This window comes from Salmo trutta, chromosome 5 (genome assembly GCF_901001165.1).
Source record: "Salmo trutta chromosome 5, fSalTru1.1, whole genome shotgun sequence".
NCBI classification, from domain to species: Eukaryota; Metazoa; Chordata; class Actinopteri; order Salmoniformes; family Salmonidae; genus Salmo; species Salmo trutta.
In genome coordinates this window covers 61,735,158-61,754,253 of record NC_042961.1, presented here as the reverse complement: position 1 = coordinate 61,754,253, position 19,096 = coordinate 61,735,158, and the positions used below count along the sequence as shown (strand labels likewise).

Below are 19,096 nucleotides of genomic sequence, written 5' to 3'. Positions count from 1 at the left end.
CAACGTCACCTATGGGCACAAACCCACCATCGCTGGACCAGACAGGACTGGCAAAAAGTTCTCTTCACTGACGAGTCGCAGTTTTGTCTCACCAGGGGTGATGGTCGGATTCGCGTTTATTGTCGAAGGAATGAGCGTTACACCGAGGCCTGTACTCTGGAGTGGGATTGATTTAGAGGTGGAGGGTCCGTCATGGTCTGGGGTGGTGTGTCACAGCATCATCGGACTGAGCTTGTTGTCATTGCAGGCAATCTCAATGCTGTCTGTTACAGGGAAGACATCCTCCTCCCTCATTTGGTACCCTTCCTGCAGGCTCATCTTGACATGACCCTGATCGTTCTGTGCGTGATTTCCTGCAAGACAGGAATGTCAGTGTTCTGCCATGGCCAGCGACGAGCCCGGATCTCAATCCCATTGAGCATGTCTGGGACCTATAGGATCGGAGGGTGAGGGCTAGGGCCATTCCCCCATAAATGTCTGGGAACTTGCAGGTTTCTTGGTGGAAGAGTGGGGTAACATCTCACAGCAAGAACTGGCTAATCTGGTGCAGTCCCTGAGGAGGAGATGCACTGCAGTACTTAATGCAGCTGGTGGCCACACCAGATACTGACAGTTACTTTTGATTGTTAGTCACATGCCTGTGGAACTTGTTCAGTTTATATCGCAGTTGAATCTTGTTATGTTCATACAAATATTTACAAATGTTACGTTTGCTGAACATGAACGCAGTTGACAGTAAGAGGATGTTTCTTTTGCTGAGTTTAGTAACCAAAAAAGTGTTAAACAAATCCAAATATATTTGAGATTTTTCAAAGTAGCCACCCTTTGCCTTGTGACAGCTTTGTACACTCTTGGCATTCTCTCAACCAGCTTCACCTGGAATGCTTTTCCAACAGGCTTGAAGGAGTTCCCACATATGCTGAGCAGTTTTTGGCTGCTTTACTTCACTCTGTGATCCTACTCATCCCAAAACATCTCAATTAGGTTGAAGTCGGGGGATTGTGGAGGCCAGATCATCTGATGCAGCACTCCATCACTCTCCTTCTTGGTCAAATAGCTCTTACACAGCCTGGAGGTGTGTTGCGTCATTGTCCTGTTGAAAAACACATGATAGTCCCACTAAGTGCAAACCAGATGGGATGAATCTACCTACCTCATCCCCATATTGTTTTTATTTACTTTTTTGCTCTTTTGCACCCCATTATTTCTACTTGCACATCTATCACTCCAGTGTTAGTTTGCTAAATTGTAATTACTTTGCTACTATGGCCTGTTTATTGCCTTACCTCCTTATGCTATTTGTACACACTGTACATAGACTTTTCTATTGTATTATTGACTGTATGTTTGTTTATTCCATGTGTAACTCTGTGTTGTTGTTTGTGTCGCACTGCATATATATATATATATATATGGCACGGCATTCTCTTTTTTCTGACCAAAAGCATTTGGATTATAGGGGGGTCGTGGGTTTGAGTCAACCTGCTGGGGTCGTGGGTTATGAGTCAACCTGCAGGGGTCGTGGGTTATGAGTCAACCTGCAGGGGTCGTGGGTTATGAGTCAACCTGCTGGGGTCGTGGGTTATGAGTCAACCTGCTGGGGTCGTGGGTTATGAGTCAACCTGCAGGGGTCGTAGGGTTATGAGTCAACCTGCAGGGGTCGTGGGTTATGAGTCAACCTGCTGGGGTCGTGGGTTATGAGTCAACCTGCTGGGGTCGTGGGTTATGAGTCAACCTGCAGGGGTCGTAGGGTTATGAGTCAACCTGCAGGGGTTGTGGGTTATGAGTCAACCTGCAGGGGTCGTGGGTTATGAGTCAACCTGCAGGGGTCGTAGGGTTGTGAGTCAACCTGCAGGGCTTGTGGGTTATGAGTCAACCTGCAGGGGTCGTAGGGTTATGAGTCAACCTGCAGGGGTCGTAGGGTTATGAGTCAACCTGCAGGGGTCGTGGGTTGTGAGTCAACCTGCAGGGGTCGTGGGTTGTGAGTCAACCTGCAGGGGTCGTGGGTTATGAGTCAACCTGCAGGGGTCGTGGGTTGTGAGTCAACCTGCAGGGGTCGTGGGTTGTGAGTCAACCTGCAGGGGTCGTGGGTTATGAGTCAACCTGCAGGGGTCGTGGGTTGTGAGTCAACCTGCAGGGGTCGTGGGTTGTGAGTCAACCTGCAGGGGTCGTAGGGTTATGAGTCAACCTGCAGGGGTCGTGGGTTGTGAGTCAACCTGCAGGGGTCGTGGGTTGTGAGTCAACCTGCAGGGGTCGTGGGTTATGAGTCAACCTGCAGGGGTCGTAGGGTTGTGAGTCAACCTGCAGGGGTTGTGGGTTATGAGTCAACCTGCAGGGGTCGTAGGGTTATGAGTCAACCTGCAGGGGTCGTGGGTTGTGAGTCAACCTGCAGGGGTCGTGGGTTGTGAGTCAACCTGCAGGGGTCGTGGGTTGTGAGTCAACCTGCAGGGGTCGTAGGGTTATGAGTCAACCTGCAGGGGTCGTGGGTTGTGAGTCAACCTGCAGGGGTCGTGGGTTGTGAGTCAACCTGCAGGGGTCGTAGGGTTATGAGTCAACCTGCAGGGGTCGTGGGTTGTGAGTCAACCTGCAGGGGTCGTGGGTTGTGAGTCAACCTGCAGGGGTCGTGGGTTATGAGTCAACCTGCAGGGGTTGTGGGTTGTGAGTCAACCTGCAGAGGTCGTGGGTTATGAGTCAACCTGCAGGGGTCGTGGGTTGTGAGTCAACCTGCATATCACATATACACACACTCATGAGGACATGTTCTCTGTAGCTGTTGACTTTGAATAATGAAAGAACAATTCTCTTCTTCCTCTTTTCAGTTTCGAGGAAACTTCTTCCTCCCATACCTGGAGAGGAGGGCACAGGAAGGGTAAGAACACTGTTCGTCTAGTTCCTCAATCGCTCTCTCTCACTCACTCTATCTCTCTCACTCACTCACACACACACACACACACACACACACACACACACACACAAACCCTTCGGAGTCATCTCACCTCAAAAAGCACCAGAAAGAGATTTAAGGCACAGACCATCTCAGATGGCTTTAAAATAGTTTCTGTAGTTAGGAACCGATACGATTACCATTCCTGAAACATTATTTTGTTAAAATAAAATTGAAGCCAATTGAGTGCAGCCAAATTGGCCATTTTTTAAAAAATGTATTTATATGATTCATATAATCTTCAAAAAATATAGTGCCTAACATCCAATTTGGACCAGAATTATTTCTAACGATGAGTAAGACATGAGGAATCCAATAAATGTATCAATCCCACCCAGGGACACCCCCCACACCCTACACCAATCCCACCCAGGGACACCCCCCACACCCTACACCAATCCCACCCAGGGACACCTCACACACCCTACACCAATCCCACCCCAACAACCAGTATACAGTATCAGTTCTCTGTCTGACAAGTAATGCACTGACTTCAATGGCTAATTTCGCTGAACAGAAAAAAACAAAAAAACATCAGCAGATTCAGATTCAGATGGAATACATTACATAAGAGGAAGAAATAATACTCCAAGCAACAACTCCATACTACTGGTCAGACATAGAGAATTAATACTATAATACTATATACTGGCTGTTGGGGTGGGGTTGGCTTGGGTGGTGTGGTGGGGGGGTCCCTGGGTGGGATTGGCTTGGGGGGTGTGGTGGGGGGGTCCCTGGGTGGGATTGGTTTGGGGGGTGTGGTGGGGTGTGGTGGGGGGGGGGGGGGTCCCTGGGTGGGATTTGATACATTTTATTGGACGTCTTAATCATTGTTACGAGGACTTGTGGTCCAAATCGGATGTTTGGTTCAATTCGCTTTATTTCTCAGAGATCTAATTATATTTAAACAAAATAATGTTACAGGAATGCTAATCTTACCTGTTGCTAGCTAAAGAAACGATATCAGAGCAATCCGAGATGGCGGGTGACACGGCTTGCTGAAATGACACGGAACGACCCTTCTGCCTTCTAGAATTCCTGTTGTAATCTACAAATAATAAGCTAGAACTAAAATGAGTCATACCCTAGCAACAAGACAAGCTGGATACAACAAAAACAGAACAAAGTTAACAAACGTCCCTTCTCGTCCCTTCTCCCTTTGTCCCTCCCGTCGTCGTCCTCCATTCTCATCCCTCCTCCAGTCTCGCCGGCCTCCCCCTCCCCCTCCCCCCCCTCCCGTTCACAGCCCCGATGATGGTAGCGGTGTCGAGGAGGTTGTGATTGCCCTGTATGACTTCAATGGTCCTGAACCACATGACCTCACTATGACCAAGGGAGGAGAATACGTCATACTGGAGAAATGTGACATCAACTGGTACAAGGCCCGCAACATATACGGGTCAGTACTGTGTGTATGTGAGCCTGTGCTCACTGTAGCTTGGCCCCTGGTATATAATCTCACTGTAACTTGGCCCCTGGTATATCATCTCACTGTAGCTTGGCCCCTGGTATATCATCTCACTGTAGCTTGGCCCCTGGTATATAATCTCACTGTAGCTTGGCCCCTGGTATATAATCTCACTGTAGCTTGGCCCCTGGTATATAATCTCACTGTAGCTTGGCCCCTGGTATATAATCTCTCTGTAGTGGTATATAATCTCTCTGTAGCTTGGCCCCTGGTATATAATCTCACTGTAGCTTGGCCCCTGGTATATAATCTCACTGTAGCTTGGCCCCTGGTATATAATCGCACTGTAACTTGGCCCCTGGTATATAATCTCACTGTAACTTGGCCCCTGGTATATAATCTCACTGTAGCTTGGCCCCTGTTATATAATCTCACTGTAGCTTGGGCCCTGGTATATAATCTCACTGTAGCTTGGGCCCTGGTATATAATCTCACTGTAGCTTGGCCCCTGGTATATAATCTCACTGTAGCTTGGCCCCTGGTATATAATCTCACTGTAGCTTGGCCCCTGGTATATAATCTCACTGTAGCTTGGCCCCTGGTATATAATCTCACTGTAGCTTGGCCCCTCGTGTATAATCTCACTGTAGCTTGGCCCCTCGTGTATAATCTCACTGTAGCTTGGCCCCTGGTATATAATCTCACAGTAGCTTGGCCCCTGGTATATAATCTCACTGTAGCTTGGCCCTGGTATATAATCTCACTGTAGCTTGGCCCCTGGTATATAATCTCACTGTAGCTTGGCCCCTGGTATATAATCTCACTGTAGCTTGGCCCCTGGTATAATCTTGGTCTTTGGACTCTCACATTGCACATCTTTGTTGTTTCTTCTTCTATGGCTGGCCCGCTACTATTGAGTTTGTTTGTTTCTTTGTTTGTTGACATGCAGGAAGGAGGGCTACATCCCCAGCAACTACGTGACAGATAAAAAATTGGGGAACCTGGAACAGTATGCGTGAGTAAAGTGCAGTGAGGCTAGAACATGGTACAGAAACACCATTTAGAACGCTAAATTGCTTTTACCGGCCCACAGGCGTAATGCTAAGAGGCATCCTTGGGACGTCCATACCCTAACCCTTTTTAAGTGTAAACTTTAATAACCACCACCACATTGCAAGCAAAACATTTTAGCACCCCCCCTTCTTCTAGAGTTCATTTCATGCAATTCTACACATTTTGCCACTGAGCGACGAGAATGTTTAGCAATTTTATAACTAATTTCCTAAAATTCTCCAGATTTTGCCATAGGGTGGAGAGAAATGTTTGCAGATTTTAATATGTCTGAGTGAGACTGACTGACAAAATGAAAAGGGGTCCCCCGGTCGGTAATTCAATCATGATTACTAAGTTTAGATTGTCTATCAGACAGCTATATTTTATTTATTTTTATTTCACCTTTATTTAACCAGGTAGGCTAGTTGAGAACAAGTTCTCATTTGCAATTGCGACCTGGCCAAGATAAAGCAAAGCAGTTTGACACATACAACACAGAGTTACACATGGAGTAAAACAAACATACAGTCAATAATACAGTAGAAAAGTCAATACACAGTGTGTGCAAATGAGGTAAGATTAGGGAGGTAAGGCAATAAATAGGCCATAGTGGCGAAGTAAATACATTACAGCAATTAAACACTGGAGGGATAGATTTGCAGAAGATTAATGTTTTTTATGCTATGTGTTTTACCAATCAAAAAAATGTGGGCTAAGTGAGCGACTACATTTACATTTTAGTCATTTAGCAGACGCTCTTATCCAGAGCAACTTACAGTAGTGAATGCATACATTTCATACATTTCTTTTCCGTACTGGTCCCCCATGGGAATCAAACCCACAACCCTGGCGTTGCAAACACCACACTCTACCAACTGAGCCACCCGGGACCAGCGTCACTATCAGTGACTAGCAGCCATGTCAGCTAACATTTTTTAGATTGGTAAAACACATAGCTGGCCGTTAGACGATCAGTGACTGGTCACGTAACACGAGAAAAACTGCTGTTGCACAACGAAAACCTCGGGAATTTCACCTTGTTTATTTTACTATTCTAACTTGTAAGTTGAGACCCCCAAATCAAAATCAAATCAAATCAAATGCATTTATATAGCCCTTCTTACATCAGCTGATATCTCAAAGTGCTGTACAGAAACCCAGCCTAAAACCCCAAACAGCAAGCAATGCAGGTGTAGAAGCACTGTGGCTAGGAAAAACTCCCTAGAAAGGCCAAAACCTAGGAAGAAACCTAGAGAGGAACCAGGCTATGAGGGGTGGCCAGTCCTCTTCTGGCTGTGCAGGGTGGAGATTATAACAGCACATGGCCTAGATGAGCCATGTGAGTAAAAAAAAATATATATACATATGCAGAAACACCCTGAATTGCGGGCTGCAGTTGCAAACTATTGCACCAGTTGCCCGTCTGTGAGACTAGGCTACCTGAGTTCTCAAGCAGCCACTGGGCCAGCCAACCTTTGATCCATATCATCCAGTATTCTAGTTACAACAAGCATGTGTAGGATGCTGTATTATTAAACATAACGGTGTAAATGTGGAGTCGGCTATGAACGTAACAGCAGTAAAAATGTATTTCTAATTGACGTAGCTAGACGACAATATTATTATTTACCTTTATTTAACTAGGCAAGTCAGTTAAGAACAAATTCTTATATTCAAGGACAGCCTAGGAACAGTGGGTTAACTGCCTTGTTCAGGGGCAAAATGACAGATTTGTACCTTGTCAGCTTGGGGATTTGAACTTGCAACCTTTACGGTTACTAGTCTAACGCTCTAACCACTAGGCTACCCTGCCGCCCCAAATATACTGTGGTTGGAACAAAATGTAAAATGTATTTCTAATTGACCTATTTAGACAACAATATACTGTGGTTGGAACAATAGGGCCGTTATCAGCTTCATTTCAGTCGTGCAGTGCAAACACTTGTCTGGAAAAATCGACTGTCAGCAACTAGCTAGCCTATGTTGAATAATAAAATACATTTACCATTAAAATGTTGTAATAGTCAGCAAACACGAGAGGGAAAACAATTAGACAGTTAACAAGTCCGTTAAAGTTAAAATATTTGGTTTTAATGCTATTTAACGATAGTACTGCTGAATCCAGCTTCACATAGATATGAGCTGGTGAAGGATAGCATGAGTTTTAACGCTCTAAGGGAGATGGCAGGGTTTTTCCCTTTGAGTCAGGAACCAAAACTTCTCCGTACTGACTCGTGGAATGTGTTGTGTGCAATATTCGGTCACATGACAGCTCGAACGGCCGAACTTGACTGTTGCACTTACGATTCAAGCGCAACGGTCAAGTGTGGCCTTTTCCCACGATCTAAAGGCACTCTCTATTTTAGATTTCATTCATTTTCATATTGATTGTTAAGGTCAACCACATTACAAAAGACAATGTATTTGTTATTGGGGTTTTTTTCTCTTCATATCAAGCGACCCCCACATGGGGTCGCGACCCCTAGTTTGGGAATTGCTGTCATAGATGGCTTGACAGAAATGGTAGCAGAAGGTGCATGTTAAACTTTTGTTGCCCACATCCAGATGACGCTGTCGGTCAGAGCAACTTATAGAATTGGTCAATAGGCGTCATAATCACCTGGAGAAATCTGACCTGCAATTTGGAAACGAAGCCGCTGTACTTATAACTCGTTAAAAACTTCTTCTTTTTTATCACTTTGAAGTGACACAAATGAAGCTTTCACCTTTACATTTCAAGATGTGTATGTGGACACCAGCCATGCAATCTCCATAGACAAACACTAGCAGTAGAATGACCTTAGTGAAAAGCTCGGTGACTTTCAACGTGGCACCATCATAGGATGCCACCTTTTCAAAAAGTCAGTTTGTCAAATTTCTACCCTGCTAGAGCTGCCCCGGTCCACTGTAAAGTGCTGTTATCGTAAAGTGGAAACATCTAGGAGCAACAATGACTCAGCCGCGAAGTGGTGGGCCACACAAGCCGTAAAAACCGCATGAAAATCGTCTGTTCTCGGTTGCAACACTCACTACCGAGTTCCAAACTGCCTCTGGAACCAGTGAAAGTAAATCTTAATGCTACAACATACAATGACATTCTAGAAGATTCTGTGCTTCCAACTTTGTGGCAACAGTTTGGGGAAGGCCCTTTTCTGTTTCAGCATGACAATGCCCCCGTGCACAAAGCGAGGTCCATACAGAAAAGGTTTGTTGAGATCGGTGTGGAAGAACTTGACTGGCCTGCACAGAGCCCTGACTTCAACCAATCGAACACCTTTGGGATGAAATGGAACGCCGACTGCGAGCCAGGTCTTATCACCCAACATCAGTGCGCGACCTCAATAATGCTCTTGTGGCTGAATGGAAGAAAGTCCCCACAGAAATGTTCCAACATCTAGTGGAAAGCCTTCCCAGAAGAGTGGAGGTTGTTATAGCAGCAAAGGGGGGAACAACTCCATATTAATACCCATGAGTTTGGAATGAGATGTTCGACGATCAAGTGTCCACAAACTATTGGACGGTTTTGAGATTTTATTTTGTATTTAGTGAGTCTGGCTTTAAGTGTTGTATTATATTGCAGTGTGACCTAATGGATTAGTGTGTGTGTGTGTTTCAGCTGGTACAGTAAACATGTCAACCGGAACAAAGCTGAGGAACTACTGCGGACAGAGGCGAGTAAACAAACATAATGTGTGGGTGTGTGTACTGTGTGTGTTTACTGTGTGTGTGTGTACTGTGTGTGTGTGTGTGTGTGTACTGTCTGTGGTATGTATGTGTGTGTGTACTGTCTGTGGTGTGTGTACTGTCTGTGGCTCAGTTGGTAGAGCAATGCCAGGGTTGTGGGTTCAATTCCCATGGGTGACCAGTAAGGGGGGAAAAAATGTATGCATTCACTACTGTAAGTCGCTCTGGATAAGAGTGTCTGCTAAATGACTAAAAAATGGTGTGTGTGTTTAACTCTGTCTCCCTACAGGATAAAGAGGGCGGGTTCATCGTAAGGGACTCCAGTAAGCCAGGGGCCTACACCGTCTCTCTGTACACCAAGTCAGTTGGGTACGCATCAATGGGGATCCTAGTTTAGAACGTTGTTTTAATGTTCTCTTAGGTCCGCATAATGTTTCAATTTCTTGTGTCAGTAAAAAACATTTGTTTAAAGTTTGGATCATTGGAACGTTGTTTAAATGTTGTGTGAACGTCATAGGGAGGGGGGTGCGGCTATCAGGCATTACCACATCAAGGAGACCTCAGGCTGCCCCAAACAGTTCTACCTGGCTGAAAAACACCTGTTCACCTTGATACCTGACCTCATAGAGTACCACAACCACAACGCTGCAGGTAGACTACACACACACTGTTCACCTTGATACCTGACCTCATAGAGTACCACAACCACAACGCTGCAGGTAGACTACACACACACACTGTTCACCTTGTTACCTGACCTCATAGAGTACCACAACCACAACGCTGCAGGTAGACTACACACACACTGTTCACCTTGATACCTGACCTCATAGAGTACCACAACCACAACGCTGCAGGTAGACTACACACACACTGTTCACCTTGATACCTGACCTCATAGAGTACCACAACCACAACGCTGCAGGTAGACTACACACACACACTGTTCACCTTGATACCTGACCTCATAGAGTACCACAACCACAACGCTGCAGGTAGACTACACACACACACTGTTCACCTTGATACCTGACCTCATAGAGTACCACAACCACAACGCTGCAGGTAGACTACACACACACACACTGTTCACCTTGATACCTGACCTCATAGAGTACCACAACCACAACGCTGCAGGTAGAGTACACACACACACTGTTCACCTTGATACCTGACCTCATAGAGTACCACAACCACAACGCTGCAGGTAGACTACACACACACTGTTCACCTTGATACCTGACCTCATAGAGTACCACAACCACAACGCTGCAGGTAGACTACACACACACACTGTTCACCTTGATACCTGACCTCATAGAGTACCACAACCACAACGCTGCAGGTAGACTACACACACACACTGTTCACCTTGATACCTGACCTCATAGAGTACCACAACCACAATGCTGCAGGTAGACTACACACACACACTGTTCACCTTGATACCTGACCTCATAGAGTACCACAACCACAATGCTGCAGGTAGACTACACACACACACTGTTCACCTTGTTACCTGACCTCATAGAGTACCACACCCACAACGCTGCAGGTAGACTACACACACACACTGTTCACCTTGATACCTGACCTCATAGAGTACCACACCCACAACGCTGCAGGTAGACTACACACACACTGTTCACCTTGATACCTGACCTCATAGAGTACCACACCCACAACGCTGCAGGTAGACTACACACACACACTGTTCACCTTGATACCTGACCTCATAGAGTACCACACCCACAACGCTGCAGGTAGACTACACACACACACTGTTCACCTTGATACCTGACCTCATAGAGTACCACAACCACAAAGCTGCAGGTAGACTACACACACACACTGTTCACCTTGATACCTGACCTCATAGAGTACCACAACCACAATGCTGCAGGTAGACTACACACACACTGTTCACCTTGATACCTGACCTCAGAGTACCACAACCACAATGCTGCAGGTAGACTACACACACACACACTGTTCACCTTGTTACCTGACCTCAGAGTACCACAACCACAACGCTGCAGGTAGACTACACACACACACTGTTCACCTTGATACCTGACCTCATAGAGTACCACAACCACAATGCTGCAGGTAGACTACACACACACACTGTTCACCTTGATACCTGACCTCATAGAGTACCACAACCACAACGCTGCAGGTAGAGTACACACACACACACTGTTCACCTTGATACCTGACCTCATAGAGTACCACAACCACAACGCTGCAGGTAGAGTACACACACACACTGTTCACCTTGATACCTGACCTCATAGAGTACCACAACCACAACGCTGCAGGTAGACTACACACACACTGTTCACCTTGATACCTGACCTCATAGAGTACCACAACCACAACGCTGCAGGTAGACTACACACACACACTGTTCACCTTGATACCTGACCTCATAGAGTACCACAACCACAACGCTGCAGGTAGAGTACACACACACACACTGTTCACCTTGATACCTGACCTCATAGAGTACCACAACCACAACGCTGCAGGTAGACTACACACACACTGTTCACCTTGATACCTGACCTCATAGAGTACCACAACCACAATGCTGCAGGTAGACTACACACACACACACTGTTCACCTTGATACCTGACCTCATAGAGTACCACAACCACAACGCTGCAGTTAGACTACACACACACACACTGTTCACCTTGATACCTGACCTCATAGAGTACCACAACCACAACGCTGCAGGTAGACTACACACACACACACTGTTCACCTTGATACCTGACCTCATAGAGTACCACAACCACAACGCTGCAGGTAGACTACACACACACTGTTCACCTTGATACCTGACCTCATAGAGTACCACAACCACAACGCTGCAGGTAGACTACACACACACTGTTCACCTTGATACCTGACCTCATAGAGTACCACAACCACAACGCTGCAGGTAGACTACACACACACACACTGTTCACCTTGATACCTGACCTCATAGAGTACCACAACCACAATGCTGCAGGTAGACTACACACACACACTGTTCACCTTGATACCTGACCTCATAGAGTACCACAACCACAACGCTGCAGGTAGAGTACACACACACACTGTTCACCTTGATACCTGACCTCATAGAGTACCACAACCACAACGCTGCAGGTAGACTACACACACACTGTTCACCTTGATACCTGACCTCATAGAGTACCACAACCACAACGCTGCAGGTAGACTACACACACACACTGTTCACCTTGATACCTGACCTCATAGAGTACCACAACCACAACGCTGCAGGTAGAGTACACACACACACACACACTGTTCACCTTGATACCTGACCTCATAGAGTACCACAACCACAACGCTGCAGGTAGACTACACACACACTGTTCACCTTGATACCTGACCTCATAGAGTACCACAACCACAATGCTGCAGGTAGACTACACACACACACACACACTGTTCACCTTGATACCTGACCTCATAGAGTACCACAACCACAACGCTGCAGTTAGACTACACACACACACACTGTTCACCTTGATACCTGACCTCATAGAGTACCACAACCACAACGCTGCAGGTAGACTACACACACACACACTGTTCACCTTGATACCTGACCTCATAGAGTACCACAACCACAATGCTGCAGGTAGACTACACACACACACACTGTTCACCTTGATACCTGACCTCATAGAGTACCACAACCACAACGCTGCAGTTAGACTACACACACACACACTGTTCACCTTGATACCTGACCTCATAGAGTACCACAACCACAACGCTGCAGGTAGACTACACACACACACACTGTTCACCTTGATACCTGACCTCATAGAGTACCACAACCACAACGCTGCAGGTAGACTACACACACACTGTTCACCTTGATACCTGACCTCATAGAGTACCACAACCACAACGCTGCAGGTAGACTACACACACACTGTTCACCTTGATACCTGACCTCATAGAGTACCACAACCACAACGCTGCAGGTAGACTACACACACACACTGTTCACCTTGATACCTGACCTCATAGAGTACCACAACCACAACGCTGCAGGTAGACTACACACACACACACTGTTCACCTTGATACCTGACCTCATAGAGTACCACAACCACAACGCTGCAGGTAGACTACACACACACACTGTTCACCTTGATACCTGACCTCATAGAGTACCACAACCACAATGCTGCAGGTAGACTACACACACACACTGTTCACCTTGATACCTGACCTCATAGAGTACCACAACCACAATGCTGCAGGTAGACTACACACACACACTGTTCACCTTGTTACCTGACCTCATAGAGTACCACAACCACAACGCTGCAGGTAGACTACACACACACTGTTCACCTTGATACCTGACCTCATAGAGTACCACAACCACAATGCTGCAGGTAGACTACACACACACACTGTTCACCTTGATACCTGACCTCATAGAGTACCACAACCACAATGCTGCAGGTAGACTACACACACACACTGTTCACCTTGATACCTGACCTCATAGAGTACCACAACCACAATGCTGCAGATAGAGTACACACACACACACACACACACACACACACACACACACACACACACACACACACACACACACACACACACACACACACACACACACACACACACACACAATCAACATGTATTCACATGTACCAAGGCATCCACACACACTCTTTCACTTCAATTCAAGGCTCTTTATTGGCAGGGGAAACATATGTTAACATTGCCAAAGTCTCTCTCACCCCTCTCTCTTGCGCCTCCTCTTTCTCTCACCCTTCTCTCCTCTCTTTTCTCTCAGGTCTGGTAGCCAGGTTGAGGTATCCAGTAGGAAAGGAGAGATCGGCTCCATCCACAGCAGGCTTCAGCTACGGTGAGATTCTACTCCACCCTACCCTGTTCTACACTACTCTACTCTGTTCTACCCTGTTCTACACTACTCTACTGTGTTCTACCCTGTTCTACACTATTCTACCCTGTTCTACCCTGTTCTACCCTGTTCTACTCTGTTCTACTCTGTTCTGTTCTACCCTGTTCTACTCTACTCTACTCTACTCTGCTCTACTGTACTCTACTCTACTCTACTCTACTCTACTCTACTCTGTTCTACTCTACTCTACTCTACTCTACTCTACCCTACTCTGTTCTACTCTACTCTACTCTACTCTACTCTACTCTACTCTACTCTACTCTACTCTACTCTACTCTACCTCTACTCTACTCTACTCTACACTACTCTGCTCTACTCTACTCTACTCTACTCTACTCTACCCTACTCTGTTCTACTCTACTCTACTCTACTCTACTCTACTCTACTCTACTCTACTCTACCCTACTCTGTTCTACTCTACTCTACCCTGTTCTACATGACTCTACACTATCCTGTTCAACTCTACCCTACTCTACCCTACACTACTCTACTCTACTCTACACTACTCTACACTACTCTACTCTACCCTACTCTACCCTACTCTACCCTACACTACTCTACCCTACTCTACCCTACTCTACCCTACTCTACTCTACTCTACCCTACTCTACCCTACTCTACCCTACTCTACTCTACTCTACCCTACTCTACTCTACTCTACTCTACTCTACCCTACTCTACCCTACTCTGTTCTACTCTACTCTACTCTACTCTACTCTACTCTACCTCTACTCTACTCTACTCTACTCTACTCTACTCTACTCTACCCTACTCTGTTCTACTCTACTCTACCCTGTTCTACATGACTCTACACTATCCTGTTCAACTCTACCCTACTCTACCCTACACTACTCTACTCTACTCTACCCTACTCTACCCTACACTACTCTACCCTACACTACTCTACTCTACTCTACTCTACTCTACTCTACCCTACTCTACCCTACTCTACCCTACCCTACTCTACTCTACTCTACCCTACTCTACCCTACTCTACCCTACTCTACTCTACTCTACCCTACTCTACCCTACTCTACCCTACTCTACCCTACTCTACTCTACTCTACTCTACTCCATACAGAGAAGTGGGAGATCAACCCTTGTGAGCTGACCTTCATGAAGGAGCTGGGTTGCGGTCAGTTTGGGGTGGTGCGGCTGGGGAAGTGGAGAGCTCAACACAAAGTAGCCATCAAGGCTATCAGAGAGGGAGCCATGTACGAAGAGGACTTCATAGAGGAAGCCAAGGTTATGATGTGAGTACAATACATGACACACGGGCTGACAGACAGCACACATCGATAGACGAATAGATGGATGGACAGACAGCACACATCGATAGACGAATAGATGGATGGACAGACAGCACACATCGATAGACGAATAGATGGATGGACAGACAGCACACATTGATAGACGAATAGATGGATGTGTGTGGGGGTGTGTGTGTGTGTGTGTGTGTGTGTGTGTGTGTGTGTGTGTGTGTGTGTGTGTGTGTGTGTGTGTGTGTGTGTGTGTGTGTGTGTGTGTGTGTGTGTGTGTGTGTGTGTGTGTGTGTGTGTCTTAGGCGTCTCTCCCATCCTAAGCTGGTGCAGCTGTACGGAGTGTGTACCCACCAGAAGCCCATCTACATTGTGACTGAGTTCATGGGACTGGGATGTCTGCTCAATTACATCAGGTAAACCCAAAGTCATAGGTCTGCACTCAGAAACATGTTGCATAACGCTTCTTTCATTTTTCAATGTTTTTTTTTAATCATTTTTTTAATCAGGATAGCATATAGGCTGTTCTAGGCAGGTTAACCAAAAGGATGCTGGTTCGAATCCCCGAGCCGACTAGGTACAAAAAATAACTGTCAATGTGCCCTTGAGCAAGGCACTTAACCCTAATTTGCTCCTGTAAGTCTCTCTGGATCAGAACGCATGCTACATGACTCAAATGTAATGTAAGAGATACCCACCTGTAGGTTTTAACTCCAACCCTGTTCCTGGAGAGAGACCCTCCTGTAGGTTTTAACTCCAACCCTGTTCCTGGAGAGAGACCCTCCTGTAGGTTTTAACTCCAACCCTGTTCCTGGAGAGATACACTCCAACCTGGCCAACATACGTTTCAGCTGTCTTGTTTTTTGTTAATTTACTTCAGGCAACGTCGGGGCACCTTCAGCCCAGGGTCCTTACTGAGTATCTGTCAGGACGTCTCAGAGGGGATGGAACACCTGGAGGCACACGGCTTCATACACAGAGACCTGGTGAGTCTATCAGCCAATAGGATCATAGTATTACAGACACCTAGACAATAGGGAGAAAGTTGGTGAGTCATTCTGCCAATAGGCACAGATCTGGTTAGAGTAACAGCCAATCTCTGTCTCTCTCGCTCTCTGTCTCTCTAGGCAGCGAGAAACTGTCTGGTGAACGATGCTCTGGTGGTGAAGGTGTCAGACTTTGGAATGGCCAGGTACGTATAGCAGAACATCACACCATTCTGTATCCCTCCCTCCCTCCCTCCCTTTTTATCTCTGTCTCTGTCTGTCTCAAATTCAAAGGGCTTTATTGGCATTGAACATGTTTACTAAGGGTTTGCCGGACGACCTCACAATTCTATCATGATACTTAAGTGCCAATACGATATATTTCTTGCGATTATCACGATTCTATATGTATTTGCGATTCGATAACTGTGATATTATTGCGATTTGATGTTCCATACATATTGCTGCTGCAACAAGAGAAGTCTGTGAGGAAAAACAGGTTTGGAGGACAAGCTATGAAGGGGAAATGCAAACTAGCACAGGAATAATATCACAATATGTAACTGTATCCATTTTCTTCCCCCACCACTGTTTACATTGCCAAAGCAAGTGAAATAGATAATAAACAAAAGTGAAATAAACTATATAAATGAACTGTAAACATATAGACATTTCAATTGTCATTGTCTATATAAAGTGTTGTAACCATATGCAAATAGTTAAAGTACAAAAGGGAAAATAAATAAACATAAATATGGGTTGTATTTACAATGGTGTTTTGTTCTTCACTGGTTGCCCTTTTCTTGTGGCAACAGATCACACATCTTGCTGCTGTGATGTCACACTGTGGTATTTAACCCAGTAGATATGGGAGTTTATCAAAATTGGGTTTGTTTTCAAATTCTTTGTGGGTCTGTGTAATCTGAGGGAAATATATGTCTCTAATATGGTCATACATTTGGCTGGAGGTTAGGAAGTGCAGCTCAGTTTCCAACTCATTTTGTGGGCAGTGTTGCACATAGCCTGTCTTCTCTTGAGAGCCAGGTCTGCCTACAGCGGCCTTTCTCAATAGCAAGGCTATGATCACTGAGTCTGTACATAGTCAAAGCTTTCCTTAATTTTGGGTCAGTCACAGTGGTCAGGTATTCTGCCACTGTGTTCTCTCTGTTTAGGGCCAAATAGCATTTTGGTTTGCTCTGTTTGTTACTTCTTTCCAATGTGTCAAGTACTTATATTTTTGTTTTCTCATGATTTATTTGGGTCTAGTTGTGTTGCTGTCTTGGGGCTCTGTGGGGTCTGTTTGTGTTTGTGAACAGAGCCCCAGGACCAGCTTGCTTAGGGGACTCTTCTCCAGGTTCATCTCTCTGTAGGTGATGGCTTTGTTATGGAAGGTTTGGGAATCTCTTCCTTTTAGGTGGTTGTAGAATTTAACGTCTCTTTTATGGATTTTGATAATTAGCGGGTATCGGCCTAAATCTGCTCTGCATTATTTGGTGTTTTACGTTGTACACTGAGGATATTTTTGCAGAATCCTACAGCAGAGTCTCAATTTGGTGTTTGTCCCATTTTGTGAATTCTTGGTTGGTGAGCGGACCCCAGACCTCACAACTATAAAGGGAAATGGGTTCTATAACTGATTGATTCAAGTGTTTTTTGTCAGATCCTAACTGGTATGGCAAATTATATGTTCCTTTTGATGGCATAGAAGCCCTTCTTGCCTTGTCTCTCAGCTCGTTCACAGCTTAGTGGAAGTTACCTGTGGCGCTGATGTTTAGGCCAAGGTAGGTATCATTATTTTGTGTGGTTTAGGACAGGTATTCCCAAACCAGTGATACACGCAATGCCGTCGTGGGTACGCCAAATAAAAATCTATTTATAATTTTTTTTCTGGGTTTTTTTTCTCGCCTGAGTAGCCTCGTTTCACTGCCAAAAATAAAATTAAACCATCTAGTGTTCAGCGAAATAACAACACAATGTCAAATACAGGAAGCCTAGTCAAATAATTAACATCCAATCACATTAACCGTTACTCTCTCACTGAAAACCTCTTGCGCAGACATTTAGAAACGTAACAATCTGAACAATAATCCAGAAGAGTTTTTTTGAGCGAGAATCAAGACGACTTTCGAGTAGTAAGACATGTATAAAAGCAACAGATACCATTAATAAGAAGGGGGTATAAGCGTCTTATATGGTGAGCTACCGAGCTGCCTGGTCACGGGGTCATGTTGAGGGGCGGGGGAGCGGCCTGGTCACGGGTCATGTTGAGGGGCGGGGGAGCGGCCTGGTCACGGGTCATGTTGAGGGGCGGGGGAGCGGCCTGGTCACGGGTCATGTTGAGGGGCGGGGGAGGGGGTGGCCTGGTCACGGGTCATGTTGAGGGGCGAGGGAGCGGCCTGGTCACGGGTCATGTTGAGGGGCGGGGGAGCGGCCTGGTCACGGGTCATGTTGAGGGGCGGGGGAGCGGCCTGGTCACGGGTCATGTTGAGGGGCGGGGGAGCGGCCTGGTCACGGGTCATGTTGAGGGGCGGGGGAGCGGCCTGGTCACGGGTCATGTTGAGGGGCGGGGGAGCGGCCTGGTCACGGGTCATGTTGAGGGGCGGGGGAGGGGGTGGCCTGGTCACGGGTCATGTTGAGGGGCGGGGGAGGGGGTGGCCTGGTCACGGGTCATGTTGGGGGGGGGTGGCCTGGTCACGGGTCATGTTGAGGGGCGGGGGAGGGGGTGGCCTGGTCACGGGTCATGTTGAGGGAGGGGGTGGCCTGGTCACGGGTCATGTTGAGGG

At 46.3% G+C, this 19,096-nt stretch overlaps 1 protein-coding gene across 1 annotated transcript in view; it reads left to right on the top strand.

Annotated features, from left to right (window-relative positions):
- The window catches only part of LOC115194723 (tyrosine-protein kinase Tec), a 42,582-nt gene that overhangs the window by 20,309 nt on the left and 3,177 nt on the right, over positions 1-19,096 (top strand). The window contains exons 6-16 of the mRNA XM_029754625.1: positions 2,820-2,869; positions 4,147-4,343; positions 5,302-5,367; positions 9,022-9,076; positions 9,379-9,458; positions 9,607-9,740; positions 13,940-14,011; positions 15,150-15,321; positions 15,633-15,743; positions 16,208-16,313; positions 16,455-16,519. Of these exons, the coding sequence (XP_029610485.1) occupies positions 2,820-2,869; positions 4,147-4,343; positions 5,302-5,367; positions 9,022-9,076; positions 9,379-9,458; positions 9,607-9,740; positions 13,940-14,011; positions 15,150-15,321; positions 15,633-15,743; positions 16,208-16,313; positions 16,455-16,519 (1,108 nt within the window). The remainder of the gene's footprint in view (positions 1-2,819; positions 2,870-4,146; positions 4,344-5,301; positions 5,368-9,021; positions 9,077-9,378; positions 9,459-9,606; positions 9,741-13,939; positions 14,012-15,149; positions 15,322-15,632; positions 15,744-16,207; positions 16,314-16,454; positions 16,520-19,096) is intronic.